The sequence below is a fragment of the Odontesthes bonariensis genome, chromosome 23 (assembly GCF_027942865.1).
Source record: "Odontesthes bonariensis isolate fOdoBon6 chromosome 23, fOdoBon6.hap1, whole genome shotgun sequence".
NCBI lineage: Eukaryota > Metazoa > Chordata > Actinopteri > Atheriniformes > Atherinopsidae > Odontesthes > Odontesthes bonariensis.
This window is the reverse complement of record NC_134528.1, coordinates 8,266,856-8,290,429: the sequence shown is the minus strand read 5'-3', so window position 1 is coordinate 8,290,429 and position 23,574 is coordinate 8,266,856. Positions and strand designations below refer to the sequence as shown.

Below are 23,574 nucleotides of genomic sequence, written 5' to 3'. Positions count from 1 at the left end.
CTGCACACAACGCACAAACAAACCACTAATTATGCTGCCTGTCAGGCTCTGAGTGCAGCAAAATGTACATATTATCAACATTCTTGCATACCGTATCAAAGTAATAAATGAGAAATGAACAGAACAAAAAATAAACTTGATCAGTCCTGATTTTCCTCAGTGAATGCACAATGAACAAGCTGCCACAGTCACATTGTTGCATCGTTCTTAAACAAGTACGAGTTATCCTGAGTTTAGAGAGCGTTTGGAAATACATTAATCAATACAGACAGGTGATAAACTTTAAAGCCAAAAGCTGTTATTCTTATAAACACCTGCTCACCTCCCACTTGGTCTCCTCCAGTCGAGGCCCGAGCTGGATCTTCTCATGCTCGTAAGAGGTACAGCGCTCCTCCAGTTGCTCCCTTTCCTTCAGAAGCTGAGCAAAATCCTCCTGCAGCTTCTTCTTCTCTTGCTGGAGCTGGTAAACCTGCAGACATGACATGTGGGATGAAACAGGTTGATTATAAAGTGAAATATCTATTAAAGAGGGTTGTAATGTTTCAAGTGGTAGCAACTAAAAATAAGCCTCAGTTTAATCAACTCCTGTACAAAACATATCCTTCTATGTTTAATTGTGTTCACTCAACAAGTTATTATTGTACGGGCTTGATTTAAAGTTATTTTCAGAAATTCTGACCTGCAGCTGAAGCACCTGCTGAGCCCGCTGGGCCTTCTGGGAAGCTACCTGCATCCTGGTGGCACAGCCCTGCCTCAGCTCCTCCAGCTCCAGCTCAAAGCGCTTCTGCTTTTCCTCATAAACCTAAAAAGATGACAGGGACCAGCAGGAGGCCAAGAGGTCAGAGTGCATGTCCCTCGCAGCTTACAGTACAAAGCTAGTGTGCCGTCACGGAAAGAAGGAGTTTGGGTTTTTACACACCTGACAAATTGCAGCTTCGTTCTCATCCAGGTTTTCTTTGAGTTGTTGTAGCTCCATCTCTCTTTCCCTCAGTTTGTCCTCCAGGTCCCTCACCACCCCTTCATAGCCCTCCACAGGGCCGGGAGAGCGCCCGCTGGACCCGCTGTCAGACAGGGGCTGCCCCCGGCCACTTAATGACCCAGAGCCTGTGCTCTTACTGGAAGACGAGCGTCCGCTATCCGAGTTTGAGTGCACGTGTGCACCGACTGGCGGGATGTTCTTTACGGGCTCCGGTTGGCCGGCGGGGGCCTCTCCGGACGCCAGGCTGTAGCTGGAGCTGTTGTAAGGCGGCAAGCTGGAGAGGGAGTTGCGACCCGAGTCGGACAACGAGCAGGACTGGCTGCTTCCACCGCTGGCGTTACGCCCTCCGCTGTAGGAGCTGCGCTTCTCAGAGCAGGAGGGCGACACCTCTCTGTGGGCGGGGCTGAGCAGGTTCAGGTTGTTTTGGCCTTCTGATCCGTTGGCACAGTGGCGAGGGGAGAGATACTGCATGGAGGAGCGGCTCTTGGGAATGACGGGTTTGAAGGCAGTGGGCCGCAGCACTGTTTTCTCCATGTTCTGGTAGAGGAATCGCAATGGGACAAGTGTAGAGAGGAAAGCAGGCAAGGGTTAACAAAAAGGTATTTGTCCAACATCCCACGTCCTAAACGAGAAGTGCCATGAATGCCACTTTCAGCTACATTTCCATTACAAGCTTTAAGGTTCTCAGTACAATTAGCAGATAACATACTATTATAATATACTTTAAATGACTTTGATTGTATAAGACTCACCTTCTCAAGTTTTCCAGACACTGGGATGAGTTTTGGAGGAGGCCCCCCCATATTTCCATTTAACCCTAATCCCTCTGTAGTCTCATCTGCATCACTTCCCGGGCTGGTAGGTGTAACATGGTTGTCATTCCAGTCACCTACATACTCCTCATTTACATAGGTATAGTTCCCATTCCCAGTCTCCTTCTCCAGCCCTCTGCTGGACGCTGTGGAGCTCTGCTTCTTGGGAGGTGGGATACTTTGCAGTAGCGTGTCCTGGGTTGACTCAGAGCCCAGGCAGGAAGCTCCAGGCATGGGCCGACGGACTCGGGCCCCCAGCTCAACGCCAGAGCGGTGGTCCTGGTAGGGGCGTGAAGTAACAAGGCTGCTGACAGAACCCATGGAATCCAGAGGTGGGGGTGGCAGGTTGATGGGAGGTGAGGAGCCGGAAGGATGTCGTCTGCGTGCGCCTCCACTGTGGCCAGGTGCGCGGGGCTCAGCAGATATGGGCGGAGCCTGAACCAGGGCCATGGTGACAACTCAGAAGGATCACTTGTGCTAAGAGAGAAGAGAAGTGTGAGTCTAACAAAGATGTTTAAACAGATTCTCAATCAATTGTTTTACTTCATAATAGATCCACGTCCATCTCAGGTTATTCAAGACGTGCTTTGTAAATGCAAGTCCTTACAGCTCCAAGTGAGTCTGAAGATTAGTCTCCAGGTCGAGTCAAACTCGTGAGCACATGTCAATCAAGTGATATAAAATGGTAACGTTCTCAACCGTCAAAGCTGTGTTAGTCGTGTTTTTACGGAACTGAAGCCAAGACCTGCAGCTGTCACATTCCCTGATCAAACTAAAAACAAGTTATGCAGCATGTTTCCCCACAGGGCTGCAGTCAAATAAGTCGTCTCTGTTAAAAAACACCAACTATGGCAGAGGTAAAACTGTTGATATACAGGAGAGTGAAGCGAATAAATATCACACAAGACCATGGTAGCCCACACACGGAGAACCAGGAGCAGCCATTCAATAAATCCAGTCAAGCAGCACAAACGGGGCTCGAGGCTCGCAAGGCATGACGCAGCACAAGAAAGGAGTCTCTTACAATCTGAGGCAGAAAATGGTTTATTACATGCTGACATTTCCTTGACAGCAACAAAAGCTACTGTCTCAGCACATCTCATCAGCCTGAGGAGCAACTCCAAGTTCCCAACTGTGGGCAGCACTTCAAAAACTGAACACAAAAGAGGAGACAGAAGTGTTACACACTGTGTCTCCAAAGTATTACAGAGTACTTCTGAGAAATAACATGTAGGAAAAGTGACAAACTCACGTGTTCACGCCTTCACTCTCACTGGACTGGCGGTAAATATTGACATGGCAGACAGAGACAGATATCAACAGTCTGTCCAGTGGCCTCTGAATTCTTCATAGAGGAGAACAATGACCAACAGGACGTGTGATTATGAGCTCATTCTGCACTTAGGACCAAAACAACAGCAGAGCCTGTTGTGATTAAAAACCATCAACACAGTGAGTCAGAGAATGAGAGGATATCCGACATGTAGGCGTGCCTCGTTTTAGAGTTTCAGTTTAGCGAGTCACAAATGCATGACTAAAGGGTTTCGAGCATTGCACGACTGCGGCTCTCGCTTCATCACCAAGTAAACAAAAGTACAACAAAACCAAGACTTTTCCTCTTGTTTTACCTGCTCTGTAACCCTCTTAATCTGACTGACAAAGTAGATTAAAAAAAAAAAAAACACCCGAAGAAGAAGACGGTCCATGTTGACAGTTAGTGAAGCAGGTTAATTAGGTGAAAGAAGGGGTCACAGCTGGAACGCTGGCAAGACATTTCTGGAGCGCAGCAGCCAGAACAGGGCCATGCCAAATCATTTTCCAACCTGCCAAGTTTACAGAGTCTACGAGGCCACTTGTGCGATTTGACTGATTACCACACGTTAATCAGCACCCTTCAAATCTGGCTGATCCCTGCTTAAACTCATAAGTGACTAAGGCAAATCTGGCACTGCAGTATGTTGTTATGATGCGTGAAAACTGAAAATACAGAGAAATTAGCAAGAGTTTGACTGTCTTCCATGTCAGTGTTTAATGTCATCCCGGTGCTGTTAAATAGCACGCTTAGGTGGAGCAGCTTTATTGTATGTACTGGTGGCTGGTGCTTTACTGTGCTGTTATTAGCAAGTCAAACATCCACTTGCTCATTCCCTTGTGGGTCAATTAGATCAATCAATTGATTCTTTTTGGTTGTTCCAGGAATGTAGTTTGAAAAACCAAGTTTGAAATGTGTGTCAGTGTGTCTTTAAAGACTTCTACTGCACACTTTAATCACTGCATCAGTGTCAGCGTGAGTGGCAGAAGGAGAAACATGTGGTACTGACGGTGCCTATGAGCACAGCCAATCAGGTTAAACTTACTTGATTTTTCCATCCAAAGTTTAAAATCTAATTAGTCCATGACAATGTTTAAAATACATAATCATATCTGGATTTTTTTGGAATGAAGACAGACACTCAGCCCTCCAATTAAAGAATCCATAAAAATAACTTGTGAGTGCTACAGCTTATTATAAAAGGCAAGGTTCATTCAGGAGATGTGCAGCAGTTAGGGAGCTCGCCTGGGTACTAATAATTTAAAAAGTGACTAGAGTGGTTATCCAGAGATGAGACTTGCATGACAAATTGCTGTCATATTAACAAAAAGAAGCACATGCATGGAAGGGGTCCATGTGTTCAAACTGTTCTACTTAGAAACTGTACATCTAGTATCACACAGAACTACAAAAACTTGTGATCCGAGTAAAAGAAATAGCCAATATATGTGTTAGTTTAGATAGTCTAAAGAATTCCTCTTGCAGTTGTTTTCCTCAGATCATTATTTCTGATCAATGGGAGTCCATGTGTTGTCCACAAAGTCTCTCCAGACAAGTGAATGAGCTCTAATCCCTCAGGAACTATGCAGGGACTCTTCTCAGCAAAGCAAAGGATCTCAAACTGTTTTTAAAGCCTCCGTCATGTTCATGCGGTCCCGGTTTCCCTTTTGTTGTCATAGTAACTGGGGCCTCAAACATCAGAAACGGGAGGAGGTGGGAAAGGGGAGGAGGTCAGAGGGCTGACAGGGAGGCCAGGACCCTCCTTAGCATTTTAAAGCTCTCAGACATTCTATAGCGCTGGCAGTGCTCCATACACTCCTATTTGGGCTAATGGAAAATAAATGGACATTAGCGACTAATGACAACTAGATGGATCCATGACATCTTACATCTCACGAGCACAACAAAAAAAACACTCCACTGCATGAGGGCAATATTTCAGCCACCCCCATAATGTCTACAGAGTCAGCTGATTCTGACTGTGAGCAGACTGTTATTGTCTGGAAAAGCCTTTGAGGGTTTTAATGCCCTTCAGTCAGCCAGTCAGCCAGTCACTCACTCCTCTAGCTGGAGGAATGTGTGGTGGCCCAGCTAAAGAGAGTGAAGACTAAACATGCATTGGTCAGCTACTGCTTTATTCCCCCCCCCCCCATATCTCATCAGTCACAAGCCACCGTTTCCAAAAGAAATAAAAAAAAATTAAAAAAAGCTTCTAAATTCCTTTAGAGAATTTGCGTTGTTCTTCAAGACTGTGGAAAGTGTAAAGTTAATCAAACTTAAGAGAAAAAGAATTGTACAACTGAATTTCCAGAGGAAGTAAGGACTCCTGTGATGTTTGCCATTTTTAGTGACTGGCTGAGCATAGTCCTCTGTTTAACTAGAGCACGATATCAATAATGGAAAGAAGTTTTGACAACATTTTCCTCCTTGCAACTGGCCTCAGATGGTCCAGCTCCACTACAAGACTGAGCCAGCTTTCTGATTCAATTTCAGTCTTTGAGTGTTATCCACCCTCAGTCTTTTTTCCCCATCAGACCACAGCTTAGAAAAACAGCACTGACCACCCCAGATTTACAAAATATCTGCAGAATGCACACACATTCAAGGACTGGAGCCCTAGCTGTACAAAGAACAGGCTCTGTCCATTAGTGATAAAGCCACATCATTTCTGGTCCAGTCCTCATTGCTAGCCACGTTTTTGAGTATTCCTCATCCTCCTATAATCCCAAACATCTCTCTCTGATAGGAAAAAGGAGTATGTGGAGCTCAATATCTCATGAAGACCATCATTATCTCATTTGTTTTGCCACAGAGGGTTAAGCTAAAAAGCAGTTTAACACCCCTTGGTGCTCCGACACATGTTCCTCATGGTACAACATCTGTCCATCCATTTTCTACCACTTCTATGGGACTCAGTCACAGGGGGAACGGTCTGTATAGTGAACTCCAGACCTCTGTCTGGAAAGCCACCTCCTCCATTAAGTCCTGGATCTGTCCTAAGGCTTCTTCCGGGGAAGAACAATGCAAAAAAAAAAAAAAAAAAAAAAAAAAAAAAAAAAAAAAAAAAAAAAATTCGATACGAAAGAGTACCGACTACTACTCTGAAGAGCGATGATTGAGCTCTTCATCCCATCTCTAGGTGAGCTCAGCCACCCCTCAGAGGATGCTCATTTCAGCTGCTAGTATTCCCAATTAAATGTTTTCATTTATAGTCCACAACTCAGCACTATAGGTGAGAGTTGGAACACAGATTGGCTGGTAAATTGACAGTTTCACCTTTTGACTTGGCTCTCTCTTCCCCACAGGCCAGTAAAGAGTCCAAATCAACGTCAGTCTCACGTTCCACCTTATCCAAACTCGTTAGCACGACTTTTTCTACTCGAGGTAGCAACATACTCCCAACGGGGAGAAATCAATCCTCCGTTGTCCGACTGAGGACTATGGTCTCATACTTGGAGGTGCTAATTATCATCTCAGCTGCTTCACACTCGGCTCCCCAGTGCCTGCTTGAGGTCTCCATTCGACGAAACCAAGACGACCACACATCCTCCACAAAAAGTAAAGATGCAGTAATAAGCCGACTGAACTGGAACTGGCCAAACTTGGTCTATAAAAGGTTTTAAAAAGAATCAGTGACAAACAGTAACTACTAAGTCATTTAAGAAGGAAAAAAAATGTCCCATATAATCCTGGTTTGTTTTATAGAGGCCCTACGTAATACAGAAACACTAGACAGACAAAGGAGTCACCGTAAAGTCATTTGAGTTTGAGTTTATTTAGGTGTTTATGGCCAAAGAATTTTGCAGCTACTACAATGAATGATATCTAATGACGGTAGGGTTTCAGCTTTGCCCATGTGGTAATTACACGGACAGTTTTAACAGATGTTAATTAGTAAATTGTGCCAAACTTGCCAATCCAATTTGGGTACTTTTTAAAAATCAGGCATAACCATCAACTATGAACCAACATGTGTCACATGTATGAAAACATAAACGTGCTCCTTGTATATAAGTTTATATGAGTTTGTCTGACAGTCAGGCACACATATAGCAAGCCTTAAGCTTGATAAAGTGTGATGACATTTACTGGCATGTGAAGGTAACCTCTCGCCTGACTGCGTCCGAGTCTGGCAATTAGAGATGGCAGCAGTATAAAAAAACCTTTTTACAGGGGCAGTTACAGCAGTACAGTATACACAGTTTATTAGCCTAGCCCTAGAAGACTGCAACGTCACACAAACCTGCTTTGAGACCAACTGAAAGAGTCTGTACTAACTCCTTCTTTGTTTTCAACCACACCATAAACACACAGCCACGGAGGTGAGGCTAAAAATATTCCTCACACCAAAAGCTGTGTTATACCAGCCCTCATCTGAGGCTTCACCTCTGAGAGCAACACCTATGAATAAAACAGGGATGTGGAGGGAAAGAGGGCGAATGAAAAGAAGAGCGCCTCAGATTTCAGCAGGGAATGTCTGCATGAGGGAACAAACAAATGAGTCTGGAGATCCCCTCCTCCACTCTCCATCTTCTCTGCCCAAACTCCGAATTTTGAGTCCCACTCCGTTACCCCCTCCCATCCCTTTATTCTTACCCCTCTCTTTGGAAACTGGAACATAGAGGAAACGTGTGACAAAGCTATTTTGGTTCTCAAGACAACCCACCTTCCTACAGCCAGACACCTCACAGACCTGAGAGAAATTACAGCCACCAAACCAAATCAAGTGTTGATCAGGTGGCAAACAGCTTGTTTTGTCCATCCAAAAGTCTGAATGAAAATGCTGATCAATTAATTCATTTCAAAAGACTTTCCTGGTGAAAAAAAGGTTTTAAAACCATCTAATGTTAAATGCTAAGAAGACCCACTTAACCTCCAGAAGTGGCAACAAAGAAAGCGGTTAACCACACAAGCATTCCTCATGATGGCCTAGAGGTTTGTTTGAATGATGCACCGAACACTGTCAATGATTATACTGCACTGAGAAATACCAGAGGCCTCCATTCAAACACACATGCACACCGATGTCAAGACAAGTAGTATGACAGTAGGTTTTTATTTTAAAGAGCAGTTTCAGGCTGCAGATAATGATTGATTTCATTCTAAAACAACCCACTGATAAATCTATCAATCACTTAACTGTATAATCTATTACATGTTTAACATTTTAGAATTGGATTGCATCAGAAATATCTTTGGCTTGACTGATGAACAGTCTAAACCTGAGAAGAAAAAAATATTTCCACCTTTGAGAATCTACAACTGTTGATTATAAAGATTAAATTTAAAACAGCGGATGCCACATTACATGACAGTTACTGTAATAAACTCATCAATTATTCAACAAACTGTTAAAAAAAAACAATTTTTTCCACATTAACAGGCAGTTAACCTGCATAGTTTGCACATGTTGACTGTACGAGTGAAACAGTAGATCAAACACAACTCTAATCAAACAACGTGTCTTATTTACAGCCAGAGTGATTCAAAGCAACTTCCCTTTTCTACAACGATCTTAACCTCATGAGTTTCTTACCCCAGTTTGTTCCATGCATGGCTGCTCTGGTGTCTGAGCAGTTCCCCCTGATAATCCAGCCTCAGCTCAAACACTACGTTACATTTCTGACCACCCCTCCTAAGGAAAACTTCCCTAAATCCCCCTCCAGAAATGAAAAAAAAAAAAACTAGCTCATTCTCAGGCCCAATACTGCCACTGAATGAGAACACAGTCTCCTCCCCTTCCTCTGCTTTCATGCTCTCCTCCTCCTCCTCCTCCCTGCACAGTCCAGCCTCTCTCTGATACAGATACCCCTCCTCTCTCACCACTCCACTCCTCTGCAATTTCCTTTGGCCAAAAGAACTACACTCTGCAAAGTCCTCAATGGCCTTTGTTGGGCAGTAAATAGACAAAAAAGGAGGAAAAAAAAAACAGAGCTGGGGAAATTAAAGCTGTCAGTTAAAGATTACTTTGCTCTCCCTATCCTCCTTAGACAGTAAACACAGTAAAAAGAAATACAACTGCTCAATTATATCACCTCATTTTGAGGAATGTTTAAATTTCAATGTACAACAAATGAGTTTTTGACTTCAGCATTTTCTTATTTCTAAATTGAGCCGTCAGCAAAGTATTTTGACCTGTTCAGAGGTAGATCTAAAGTTATGACATAAGAGGGTGTCACTTAATGGTTTCTTCTGCAAGTCTGTTGTCGTACAACTTGTCCTTGTTCCACTCCTCAATAGATCCACTGTGAGCTAAAGGGCTGTTCCAACCAGAACCTGCAACAGGTGGAATAATGGGTTCTGTGCTGGCAAAAACACTCACCAAAGCTGCAGAGAGGCAATGATACCCTAAAGTTCACCTTTTCTGGGAGTCAGGACAGTGGAGTTTTACTCTTCCTGCAGAATGAGACTCAGGGAGAGTCTGCCTCCTGGTCAGGCTAAAATTACTGGAACACTTTATATTCATGGATGTTGCTCAAAACAGATGTTTATATGCATCAGCCCCTCCAGAAAGGAACCGGGTCCAGCAGAGCTGCATGAATGAACTCTCAACACTTTAAACCGATAGAACCAGTTTAGCGCAAAGGTTGTCACAATAACTGCTCATTTTTACCACAAATATCAAATACTCTGTCCACAGTTTGTCTGTGTCTTTCTGCCATTTAGCAGTGAGCAGGTAAAACTGTCGATTTAGAGCTGCTTCTGGAAATGATGATGGAAAGTTTTAAATGTTTTTCTCACACTGTGGGGGCATTTGTGTTCATTTGTGCCCCAGTGAAACCTCAGTGACACACGAGCTGGATTTCTTGTCTCTGAAAGGGTATTAAGGATTATCAAATTAAAACAAATAGCATCTCTAACATCCGGAGTAACCAGGTGGTCAGCTTTCAGAAGCTGACGACCTGTAATCCCCCATCTGGACAAAAAAAACAAGAGAAACAACAGGAAGAGATGGTGCAATCAGTGGAGCTCAGCTCCTACATACAGAGAGGGGTAAAGTAGGGTACGAGAAGTAGGCTATGCCCTGCCACAGCCTTACTCACACACACACACAAACACAAATCTGTCCCTCATTTCAACTCCCTCCCTCCCTGCTCTTAGAACTGGGTCACGCTGGTAGGCAAAGTTTGTCCTTGAGACGTAATGCTTGGGAGGGAGTTCATGGTCATTCTTGATGACGTCTCAAAGGGAGGTCCGCATAACACTCAGTAAGGTAAAGTCCCATCAGGCTGTAGCCAAAGACACATAAACCACCCTCAGTTCAAGTCCAACACTGAACAACAAACACCATCAATCAGTCAGCTCGAGGTCACCAGCGCTGGCATCAAGACGCGGGCTGCAAATCACCTCTGCGAATGCCACCATTAACACCAACTCTTTATAGGTCAGAGGGGTGCTTAATATGACTCGGCCCCCTTTTAGGGAGCTGATTTACAGGATTAAACAGAACAGTAAAATGACCACTATATGGCTCCCTTTTCTTCTGCAGGACAGACAAGTAAAAACTATAAGGTGGTGTCAGGTGGTCTCTCATTTAGCCCACTCAGTCACATAATATTCATAATCCTACATAAACATTCAGGTGTTCAGACGCTCTGTCAGCAAGCAAACTTCCAGTGAACACTAAAAGTAGTTCCTCAGAGGCCACAATTCTAGTTTATTCGCATCTCTAGTGGATACCAAGCAGGCGGTCATCCATCATTAGCTGAGCTGCCATCTCTCTGTGGTTTGTGTGCCTGCTTCCTTCTATATTTTCATAACAACGGCTCTGGCTGGGACCAGAAAGCGACAGAAAGCTAGGCCATCCATCAGTCCGTGCTGCATCGGCATGGGGACATCACTCCCATTGGACGCTCCAGCTAAAAGTGGGCTTGACCAGCCAGCCCTTTGGACCACTTATCTCCAAAATAATCCACCATGGCACAAAGCAATCCACGAACACCTCAGAAATAAAGTAAGTGAGAACATTTTGACATGATCTGGTTCATCAGTTTCAAACCCAAATGAAGGGAAGGGAGAGAGGACCTCTGCTGATTGAAATAAGCACTCCTCGTAAAGTCCAGTCATAAATCCACATAAATGGGCTGGCTGTATTGAGTTAGCAGGGACCCCAATTTAACCATGCTCTGATTTACAGAATAATGTGCCAAAAAGATTAGGGCTGTGCCTCCAACTCTGGAATTACAGCAATATACTCCATGCTTGATTAAGATCTGTTGCAAAGTAGGAATGTGTTAACATCAACACAGGATGCATGACGCTGTGTGTGTGGCATTCTGAGACAATTTCTCAACATCACTGCAGTCTCAACTGGAAATAATGACCAAGTAGAAATATAAAAGCAGCATCCCTATGGCTAAAAAACTCAAGTTGCAATGCAAGATTGTTTAAAGTTTCTATGAATTCATATTCAACAGTTCTTCTTTGTTCAAACTGAAACCCCATTGCAACCAAAAGCCTCCTCTTACCCGTCGATGACGCCCTGTCTTCAGCTTCTGGAGGCCTGTATGCACAGGTCTGTTGAGCATCGCAGGAACTAGACCGGTGAGAAGACCTTCATTCTCTCTGTTCGCCTCTCACAGTCTGATGGGATGAAAAAACAAAAAAAACAAGAGCACATTGTAGAATCAGCAGAAGAGAAGGAGTGAGACCATGGCGGTCCGTGGAAAGCTGGAAAACCTGAAATGTGACAAGTGTTTATAGAATTCAGAAAGAAAAGGAGGAAAATCTGAGTCACACTGGCAAAACAGCTTCACATGGAGGAAAGTGGAGACTGAAGGGGATTTTCCGTGTCAACAAGAGTGAGGACCAATCCTCAGACGAGTAGCCCGTCCACAGAAACTCTCCCCTGTGTGAAGGTCTGTTACCTTTCACAGCACTAAGTTATGAAATAACCTTTGGTCATTTTCCAAGGTCAAACCGTCTGAAGTCTGCTGATGGAGTAAAGCAATTCAACCTTTAAGTGAAAGATAAAATGCTTCTAAACAGTCTGGGTCAGTTTCTATCTTGTTGTCCACGAAAACAAAGGTTCCCTGCCACAGTCAAAGCAATATTAAAGTTTGTAATACAGGAGCACGAGAAAGGATTACGGATTGCATTTTAGACTAATATTCCACATGACTTTATGTTACCTGTGGCTCTACCATGTTTTCAACAAACAGTACCGAGTTACTGAGACTATATATTTAGTTTGTGAATCTCATATAGGTTTAACTCCTCGAATTTTGCCCGATTTCCGTGACCTCCTTCCACGATACCTCATATTAAAGCCCAAATAAATTTGATAATTAACAGAAAACCTCAGCATTAGATCTATAGAGTGTTTAGAAAACACATTAATAACTCACACGACACTCTGGACAAACGAGTTGTAGAGAGTAGGACTGTGCAGTGCAGAATCTTATAAATAGTTTATAGCAAGAACTTGAAATGTTGCGATTTCCAGACCCAGAGAGTTGCTACATTCAGCCAGAGTTAAAAAAATATCTAAAAAACATTTAGAGTATGTACTCAAATGATCATTGTACTTAATGGAATGCACTTTCCGTATAGAGGAACCTTGCCCCACCCCCCTTTGGGTATCAGGGTTATGTTAAGCTTCTCACACGATCAACTATTTTAGTTATTCTGGTTTTTTGTCACACACAATGTCAGAGATGAATTTAAACATTTCAAAGGTTTTAAATAATAATGAGTTCAACACATGATATAGTGGCCAAAGGCGAGTCTGAAGGTCAGACTCATTTCAGAGAGCCAATGAAATGGAGTAAATAATTCAATTAAAAAAAGTACAAGAATAAAAGTGCACAGCCTGAAATGAGAAATTAATTCTATATGCTCCATTCATTTGACTAAAAGTTGCTCTGTGGTGCATTCAACAATCCCTCTTTAACATGAAATTGTTGGGTAACAACCAGTTTATTTGTCACGTGGATCTGCTGTACCTAAGAGCAACTAACCAACTGAGATAAAGGGACACTCAACATTCATATCATGGTGTTAGAAACACATTTCCAAAACCCTCATCTTTACAGTCGCTTTGCATTCACACTAAAATCAGTTGAGAAACAAAAGAGGAGGGGTTTGGTAGGATCTGGTTAACGTGCATCCCGCTTCGTCAATAAGCTCAGGGATGTTTGCTAAAACTAACGTAGCCCGAGCCTAAATAAACTACCACCTTCAGCTCCTCCATCTGTGCCTAATGCATGACGTGGACAGATGGAAGTGCTGAAGAGACTGCGGCTTCCCACATGGGATGAAGCTCAATCCAAAAGGCTTTACGCTGGCTTGCTAAATGTTGCACAATAGGGCCAAACCACATAACACACTTAGAACCCATTAAAGTAATGCCCTTAAAAATCTTTTTGTTACAAAAGCCAACAACAACCCCGCATGGCAGGAACAGGTGTGTTCCTCTGAGGGCAACACCTCACCTGCTTTTACCACTGAGGGGGGTAATCCTCTCAACAGAAAAACAAACAGCGGGGGGGTACAAGAAGAGGAGCAAGTGTGCTAAATCCAAAAAGCCGAGCACCTTCAATACCAATAAACGTTACTGTGGCCTGATCCTCAAAAGTCAATTTCCATCAACGTGTAGTAAGCAACTTGCCCCGAAACAAAGAAACTTGCCCTGAGGTGCATTTACATTTTTTTTTAGCAGTCCGAACAACAGTTTAGCAGGTAGCTTTGAATCCCGAAGGTTTAGAGGATTTCTTCCTATAACGCGTCGCATGCACTGCCATTAAAATATGCTCCCCTCTCATCTCCCCATTTTACCCCACATGTTTCACATCACTCAAAGTTTTACAATCCATCGTAGTGGCAAACAGGATTTAATCACATCATTCATAAACCTCTGAGAAAACCCAAGTTTATGCCGCAAATAAGTGGCTTTTAAGAGCTCAGGCTATGACACTCCAATGATTCAAAGACAGAACAGGTTTTTTTCTGCTGACGGTTTAAACTGTCATTTTTGAGACCTCCTCATTGTCGGCCATGTTTCTACAACGGTCTTGAACAGCAAACCAAACACTAACTCTGCAGCAGGACTCTCATTTTCACTGCCACCGTAGTTTCTGCTGCACAGTCGAAAGGTAAAGGTGAGGTGAAGGGCATACGTCTTGTTGTTACCTGCAACTTCTCAACAAAATCCTGTGCAGTGGTCGGAAGGTTGCATGAAACAGAATGAAGCACAGGTAGTAAATTTAGACACCTATTGAGAAGGGCTGTGTAAAAGATGATAAGTAATGAGGATAAATGAGGTCCTGTATTTTCCAGGGTTACAGGAGTGTGCATACACACACACGCACAAAGAAGTGTGAAAAAACACACCAACACAAGGCCAGCAGACTATTAAGGAATAGGGTGGTGTCCCACTTCTTCCCTATCCAAACACTGCCATCCTGCAACACTGGAGTTTATTATTTTAATGTCCAACAGAGTGTCACAAGTTCCAGGCAAGCTAACAAACTCAATAAGAAATGTGGGACCATCACACTCTGAACAAAGGCCATTCAGAAAATAGGGAAGTAGTGTAGTGTAAAAGACTTCATGCAATCAGCCACACGGACATTGTTCTTTGGACTGATATGTGCATGTTTGTGCACAGGTGTGGTGAAGGACAGCAGTGTAGATGTCAGGGGAAACACGAGGAGACTAGTATTCAGAAATTATGAAATCGCAAAAGATGTTTGTTTGAAAGGATAAAATGGGCAGCGGGCGGGGAGTGAATCTACAGGGAAAGCCAGCATGTCTGCCTTGTTTTCACAGCAATAAGACAGCCCACATGGAAAGCATTACATTCCATCTTAAACAGCTCAAAAATCAGTGTATTTTCCTCAGACATTTAGGATCATTCAAGCCAAACCGCAAACATCCTCCAACATTTCAGAAACCTACGGAGGGAAAAGAATTCTTTAATCTGTTCGAGATGAGGCTGAAAATTTGGTGTCCGATTAACTTTTAAACTACAATGTTTATGTGAAACTTTTTCTATCAAGGACCAGTGGTTGATGTAGTGGAAATCCGCGAACCATGTGAATACAAATATTCAGTGACTATAATTATATGACAACAAAAAGTGAGGTTTTCAATTCAGCTACGATAGTTTAACTTTAAATCTGATTATTTTCTTGATTCTATGATTGCATTACTGCTATTCAAATAGAAGGGATCAAACATGGGAAAGCAATAACAGATCAACTGAAAATAAAACATGGGAAATTAGAGAAGACAGGGATCCCTGGCTCCTCTACAGACAGCCCACTGTTTAAACAGTAAACATCTCTCATCCCATCAGTGTACACAGACAGGACCAACGGCTCTCCACCCTCATTGCTTCAGACCCACTTCCCCTCTGCCTACGTAAGTCCTTATGCAATGCTGTGACACAGCGACCACGGATCCCACCACCCACCTAGCTTCTGATTCGCACACTTGCTCTTCCAAACCACCTCCTTACCTTTCAGTCACTAGGCCTCTCACCATATGGTCAGCACTCTGCATGGCAGACCTTTCTACATACATTACAGCTCCTTACAGTGCGTCTGAGGATTCCTGGTTTTAGATGACAGACTTGATGTTAAACAGAGTCTGTTTGAATGTTCTGAATGATTTGTGTCCTCCCAGCTGGAGAATAAATCAGGCCTGACAGTGAGGAAATATTTATTAGAAAAAAAAAAAAAAAAAAAACAACTTTGGGGATGGTGGTCCCACTTACATGGATGCAAGTCCAGTTCAACACTGTACCCACGCTGTGAGAAAGCTAAACAAGTAGAACAATGGGAAAGGGTGGAGAAAGTTTTAATAGCGCTGCATTTCTTAAAATCATTTTCTGAGCGGCCAAATCAAATTTCTAAACCAATTCTGGTGTTGGAGAGTAAAGTACCAGCAACAAAGGATACAGGATTAAATTTCATGGTGGTTTACGCTGTCTGCTTTTAAAGAGTCAGGAGAGGGAAGGAGGGAAGGGGGGAAATAACCTTGTTGAGAGACAGTGAAAGGAGGAAACGGTGGAAAAACTAGAATGAAGGAGAGGGACGCCATCTATAAAAGCATTTTAAAATCTGAGCATTATTTGAAAACAGCCTTCGGAAGAAGTTATTTTAAATGGCTGACTGTGTTTATCAATAGTTCAGAAAAAATGAAGCCACCGTCTTTGCTTCTTGAAAAACGATGATATAACATCGGGCTTGAAAGGGGAAAATGTCCAAAAGTCACTCCAGGCCTAAAAAGATTGAAACACACTTGTGTTGAATTTGATGTCAACAGATTAAACAAAGAATATTTACAATTTGTTATTTGAATAGATCTTCAGTGATTCTAGTCCAGACAGACAGGTTGTTCATAAACAGTTTAACAGAGTTAATCACCACAGTTTCTCTGCTACAGAGGAATCTTCGGTGGCCCCCGATGAGCATTTAACCAGTCCCAAAGGAAAGTCCCAATCAGTGAGCAAACAATCCAGCCATAAAACGTACAGTGAACCCTCCTAAAGGAGTACTCCTGTGGCTTCTGCAGTCTTTCGGTAAACTTGTAATCAAGCAGTAACATGCGACTCTGACCCAGCACATTAAAATAACCTGCCTAATGTTGTGCAGGTCATCTGCACGCAGCCAAAACAAATCTGGCCCATTGACACTGAACCTCTGGGAGTGTCCTGTAGTATTTGGCACCGGAGCACTGGCAGCAGTTCCTTTTGGTCTTGAGGTTTGTGGAGTGCGCCTCCAGTAGGAGAGCAACAATCTACCTCTATGGTGAAATAAACTACAGCTAATGAGTAGTTGCCTTTAGAAATATGACAAATCTTTACAGTTGTCTTAATTTACCATAATTTCCCATTTCAAACATGATTGCACAATGGGTTTTTTTTTAACCATTGTTCCACTCAATTGAACATCTCTTTGGCATTGTTGACATTTTACCAGCAACAAACTTGGCAAGTGCAGTGTTATAACTTATAAAAAACACCAACAGACAAAACAACTAAATATGACCCAGCTTGAAATAGACTGGGACATAATTTACTATATCAAATTACTGACTTGTTTGTTTTCTGTTCCTGTGCTTTCTCATGTTCCTGGCCTCAATGAGAAAGTCTGTGGGCTACACCGCAGTTATGGGGTTATGAGATGGATTACAGTAGGATGCCAAGCAGTTGACACAAATGAAGAGTGAGTGAGTGATGAAATGAGTTGTATTTATGGAGGAGTAAGAAATAAGAGGACAAAAGAAAAGGAGGAGAGAGAAAGGAGTCAGAGACGCTGCAGGCCTGCTCTGTACATCAGCACACATGGGCCTCCCTGAAGCAGCTGTGAATGTCATGATCACGCTAACTACCACCACAATCAGAGCTGCTCATGGGAAAAGGGCATGTTGCTTTTCAAGCTTTTTTTCATCTCTTTTCAGAGCATGCAATCATCCATAAGTAACAAAAGATTATGCAACACACTGCGTGTATGTTTTCTGTGAAATATCCTCCTGACAAGACTTACTTTCTGGTGTAAGCTCAGACTTGGGCACCGGGACAGCTGTAACAAAACTGTTCCCAAATCCTAAAACTCACACTAAAATCTGCGCACACGAAATCTAAATAGAAATCATTTAATGTATTCTGCTTTTCATCATTCGGAAGAATACTATCGCCTTGTAAAACATTAAAAAGGACCAGACGTCCGCGGGCATGCCTGCAGCTCCATGGCAGCGCTTTGAAATAACCTAAAACATCCCGATGGTATAATGTTAAATATGTTCGAGGACCGGGCTTGTATACCAGTCAGTATTAGCTTATTACAGATGCATCTGCGCCTGTGTGTATGGCAGCCCATAATTAAGCAGGCTTGACGCGTATTCTGTCCACCAGAGGACGGACGTAATAAGCAAAATTATTTCAGAATTAACTAGTGTTCCCTTTAAGGACATTAGTCAGCCAAACACTAAATGGATTTGGTGATGCTGACTTTGCTCTAATGGAAGCAAAGTTCAGCTGGTCATGCATCTTATTAAAGCCGTTTACAAAACTGTAAATCTAATCATGACTGCAGCAGGTCTCTCTGACAGCAGGAAAAGATGCAGTGACATGGGTCAAACCTGAGGGGAACAAAAGTCTTCAGTTCTCCATATGAATAGGCTTTTTATTTTCAGATACGCAGATATGTTGCTCGTCATAAAGAAGAAAAGATTCCTAATAAATTCCCACTGAGTCATGATGATGAACCGGTGTACAATACCAGGACCTTGAGAACTAAAATGAAAGCTAAATTCAACTATATGGGCAACATATAAGCCAAAACAAAGCAGGAATTTAAAGTATCTGTACACGTTGGTTCACTGAGGTGGAAAAAAGGCAGACATGTTTTTGTACGATACAAGAAGTCAACAGTTGAGTTACTGAGCTCTTTAAAAAGAGCTACTTGTGGCCATAGTTTTGGATAAAGTTTAAGAATACGGTGGTTTGGTCCACTTGCATTGAAATGAGTCCATAAATCATAGCACCAAGAAAAGAGGTGACAAAATGTGGCAATTTAGGAGGTAAAGGATGCCCACAGATTAATGGCCATTGTGCTCTGCACCTGAAAACTGGGACAAAGAAAGGGGGAAAAAAAGAAATCACATGGGTTTACCAAAGAGCACTCACTACGAAGCATGTGTGTTTCATAAATCGGTTGCAATCCCTTTAAACATTTTGTGCCCTCGGTGTTCCTTAAAATTGTGACAGACGTCATGTGGTCGGGTCAGGACATACAGTCTAGATTAGACAGAAAAAAAGCTCGTCCGACTCGTTCCCAGGCTCAGAAATCAGAGCTCTCTGAAACCTCAGCCCCTGCCTCTCACTGACCTAAAACAGCTGTGCAGTCCAGCTGTGCACAAAACTCAGAGCTGGTTAAGAATAGCCAAATCCTGGGGAGGGGGTCGCAGGCCGTGAGCCTGAATGGGGAGGGAAAGTTCTAAATGTAGACTGCCATTAGATTAAAGCCCTTTTCACATATCAGTTGCTGCTTATCAGCCAAAATAACAAGAGACTTCCTCATCTACCTCATTGACCTGCTGCTGTTGATTTTTGGTTATTCCCATATGGATCAGCTCCACACCGGTGTGTGCTTACCCATCAGCTGAGTGACTGACATTCACTGCACATTAAAGCGGTTTGTACGGCCTTGAGCAGAAAAAAAAACACTTACTTTTAATAATGTGTCCGACTGTTTACGATGGCTGCCTCGCGTATAACTGCATTCGTTCGGAGTGTCAGTTGTGCGCGTCCTCTGAAACCTGAAGGGATCTTTTGAAAAGCTGCAAAAAAATAAAAAAAAAAAACTTTAAAAACAGACACATTTCAAGTGAGTGGTTTAAAATAAATCAACTGTACTGTGTATTGCCATCACCAGAAGGTGGCGGTATAGGCTAGCTAGCTCTTGAAAGTAATTCAGTAGAGGAAGTAGTTGTCCTAAAGGCAAACTAATCTCAAGTAGAGAGAGAAGAAAAAAAAAAAAAAAAAAAAAAAAAAAGGGAAATAGAGTGAGCTCTTCTACAGGAATTACTTTAATCTCTGGGAATATCTGGGAACATTCAGACTGAAGACAGCCAGCGAGTCAGGACATTTTAATCTTTGCCAAGTTTGTCGGAAATTTGTTTCTATTCCCCTGATGCACCTCAGTTCTTCTTCAAAACCCATCAACAAACCACCTCCAGGGAGCATGTGAACCTACCTGAACATTTTGGGAAGTTTTTCAAATTTTCAGCATTTTTATTCACCTTTTCTCTCAAGTGCAAAACCAGAAACAGCGATGGAAACCCAGCTGTCGTCTCCATCATCATTGTTTACATCCTCCAAAATCCCACCGTTCTTTGAAGTTCACTGGTAGAATCATGCAGTAACAGCCCAAGTAAGTGTGCGAACAATTACATCTACAGTGGATCCAGTTGCCTAAGTGAGGTTAAAAAGCACGAATATATTTTTGGCCCCGAAGATTCACATTGTCTGTTTGAGTAAGAGCTTTTAAACTTTTATGGTCTCAAAGCACAGCTGAGCAACACAGAGAGAGACGGGGCCGATTGGTAGGGTCACGTGGAGGAATACGTACACATTTCTGATTAAATGTTATCACACTGCACAATATAACCAGAAGAATTTTAATATACAATCATTGTCAATATTTTGAGCTACTTGACTAATTTGAATTTCCCCCATTGGGGGATGAATAAAGTATTTTTCTATTCTATTCTATTTGTAGTGTCTGAACTGTGTTGACAAGATAAGAGGAACATTTACTGCCCCTCAGTTATTTCCAGACACTTGTATCTGGCCGGCCAGAGTTTACAAAAACTGATAGCTATCATACTGCGTTTACATTAGGTCATCACTGTCGGAAAGTGGACTCTGTAACTGTCAGCTTTATTAGACATAACGTTACTGTCCACCAATCTGACTAAAAGACACATTAGAAACTGGAGGGAATGTGAGGACAGCATGTTATGACCCTACAACAGATCCTCAGTAATCTGCAGTCGACTTAATGAAATCCCCTGTTCAACTCATCCGACAAACCTTTTCCTTAGGATAATGAAACTTTAAGACATAATTACATGAGAAAAGATCTACAGCTCTTCAACTTAAGATGAACCGCTTCTTTTAAAAGATGAAGTTACTTAAGACATGAGCTTACTGACAATTTTGAGCCACAGCTCATTGTTTGAAAAGCTCCCATGAGTCACAGCATCATTGTTTCAGGCAGTTTGAAATACTGTGCTGTGGGAAACTCTGCAACATCCCTAATTACAGCTAACAACCAGCAAGAGGAGAGAGAATTCAAAACAATAAGGCACTAAATACAAATCTGACAGGTCCTAAGGCCAACTAATAAAAAAACGCAGCCTGCGTGCTGTCTGACAGCTCCCGCTATGCTCCCATTGTTGTCTTGTCTCCTAAAGTTTCTCTCTTTTTACTTGTGGAAGGAGGCGATTAGTGCAGTGTAACACAAAGAATGGAGCGACCCGACCCTCAGTTGAACAGCTCAAGGACAATATTCAGAGCAGCAAGACGGAAGGATCCCTTACAGGAAACATAAATCTATGATAAATTATAGCATTTCACAGGAAGAAAAGCGATAATCTATGATGGAACACAGTCTCGTGGACACTTGTATTCACACCTCCAGGAGAGCTGATCCAGAAACCAACAAGGCGTGTTACATGAAGTGGATGTATACACTCAGTGTTTTCTTTCCCATCCTTTAACAGCCAGCATATACTGCACCACAAGGCTGCCTGCAGACTTCTTCTTACTTCAACAATATCATATAACTATGTAGAGATGTGGCAATCTAGAAATACATGTATATGACATTCGTACTTCATATGACCAGGAGAGTACAATTGCTATTTGTCAGTATGAACTGGAAACCAAATATTTTGAGCAAAAAGAAGCATTCTGAAGGGCAATTTCAAATCTGCAGGTTCCCACATAAACAGAAACAAAGCAGGCAGCAAACTACGGGAAAGGAATGGACACGGTGTCCTAAAAGATTCATACTGTATGATGCTTCAATCCCCAACCCTACTCAAACATGCGGAGTCATAACACTCCTGTCAGGGAGCGCATCCAACTCTCAGGAGAGCTCCACGTGAATGCAATCAAGCTGATATGCTGAGGAGGCAGATCCACCGAGAGGGTTTGAGCGAAGCTCGCCATGTGCTCAGAAAATCCCTGACAAATTATCAATGCAAATAAACCGACAAAGCTCCACACCCAGCTTCCTTTCAAACGAGCTCAGGTAAGCATTTGACCTCTGGGCTGAACTCTGCTGCCCAGTTTGTTTGTTCTTCTTTGCCATGTTCCCACTTTGTTCCAAATATTTGGCAGTGGTTTACAGATGAGGGCAGCTGCATATAAAAATAGACAAAAAACAATCTCATTACAGTGCATGAGCACTCTCGGGAATCTTCCATCTGTTACAGCATAGTGCTGCCGTGCACGATCGAGCTTTATGAACGCGAGTCGAATTTATCAACACTTTTGTGAAAGAGTGACTTATATTCCCGTTTCTCTTTAGTTCTGGCCCCACACCTGTCCATGCAATAATGCTGTGAAAGTGCCTCTGTGTTGAGCAAGGAGCGGCTTTACCCAGCGTCAGAAGGGGAATGCCATTCATTTTAAGAATTCACATGTGTCATTGCTGTGCCCTGGGTTCAGCTCAGCCAGAACACGGAAACTCAAACCACTCTTTCTTACATACAAGCTAGAAAACAGACCGACTACTGTTTTGTGTCGTCACTTGGATGTAAAATCTGTCACCGTCCCTTTAGACGATGAACTCAGTTTGTTGCAACATAAAACTACAGAGACCTCTTGGCCCTAAAGGATGTTTTAAATCTACTTCATACCAGCAAATACAGCTAAGACACGAAGTCTGAATGCTTTTGGAGCTCCACCAAAGAAAGCAAGCCTTTCAGTTTCTATGGAGCTGCCCGATAAGTCAGGTCCCTGATGCTTTGTGGAGTTTATTTGCCATTTCTAGCTTTAAGAAAGAAACCAAGGTCCCACACCAGGGAAATGATGTGGCTTAAGTGAGGTTGCAAAGGAACAATGAACAGATCCTCAAAGAAAATACACAAGGTTTGGCGCACACATTCATCCAACCTGCAGTAATCATCCAAGCCTCTCTGTTGTTTAAGAGATAAGATAAAAAAAAAAAGTAAAAAATAAGATTTGTTTTGAGAGGCTGGAGGAAGCATGCGCAGAAAGTCCACGATAAGGAAATAGTTGATTTATGGCCTGGACTGAAGCTGAAGTCTGAGCAGGAAATGAGTGTGGTTGGTTGTTCTGCAGGAGGTACTTTGTCGTGTCTAAACCCACCCATCCTGCCGCGTCCGATGCACGCGTTGATAGAAAAAATGAAAGTTTGAGGCGAAAATAACTCTCGTGCACCTTGGTAGCTTTTTCACATGATCAAAAAAAAAAAAAAAAAAATTCCCTCCTGAGACTTGACTTCTTCGTATTCACTCAGTTTCCTCAACACTTTCAGTAAATAGAGAAACAGCGTCGTGTCGTGCAGACCGAGCTTAACGTCCTCACACCTGTGCGGGGTTACGTACAGGTAAGGGTCGCGCGCCGCGCACACAAATCAGCCTAAAAACTGCAACATCGACACAAAAAAACTTTCACACCTATTACACTTTAAATGCTCAGTTAGTTTTGGGTAGTTACAGTAAAATCCTACCATGTGCAGAGAGGTGGACTATCCAGGAGAGTTGCTCCGTTCTTCAAAATGTTGAGAAATTCTGAGTGCGACGGTGTTGCTCTTCTTCTTTTAAGTCGTCTTATCCACAAGCACTTAAGTTTACAAGGGTGTGTGCTGACAAAACTGCATGTTAAATGTCCTCCTTCGGCCCTCTGCTGTCTGCTCAACTCGTGAAAAGCGCGTTTGTTGTGAACTGGGGTGGACAGAAAGCTGCAGGGCTTTTAGAGAAGAGGGGAG

General features: G+C 42.7%; 1 protein-coding gene across 3 annotated transcripts in view; it reads right to left on the bottom strand.

Moving 5' to 3' along the window:
* Window positions 1–23,574, bottom strand: part of LOC142374548 (leucine zipper putative tumor suppressor 2 homolog) — a 26,859-nt gene extending 3,285 nt beyond the window's left edge. Inside the window, exons 1-7 of one of the 3 annotated variants that reach the window (XM_075458267.1) lie at window positions 23,317–23,574; window positions 19,282–19,390; window positions 11,572–11,686; window positions 1,732–2,268; window positions 920–1,516; window positions 680–802; window positions 323–469 (exon numbers count right to left, since the gene is read on the bottom strand). In XM_075458267.1, the coding sequence (XP_075314382.1) occupies window positions 323–469; window positions 680–802; window positions 920–1,516; window positions 1,732–2,241 (1,377 nt within the window). In that variant the 5' untranslated portion in view covers window positions 2,242–2,268; window positions 11,572–11,686; window positions 19,282–19,390; window positions 23,317–23,574. Of the gene's footprint in view, window positions 1–322; window positions 470–679; window positions 803–919; window positions 1,517–1,731; window positions 2,269–2,815; window positions 2,945–3,043; window positions 3,136–8,639; window positions 8,759–11,571; window positions 11,687–19,281; window positions 19,391–23,316 lie in introns of those variants that run through there. The other 2 variants (XM_075458269.1, XM_075458268.1) reach the window with 2 other exon arrangements.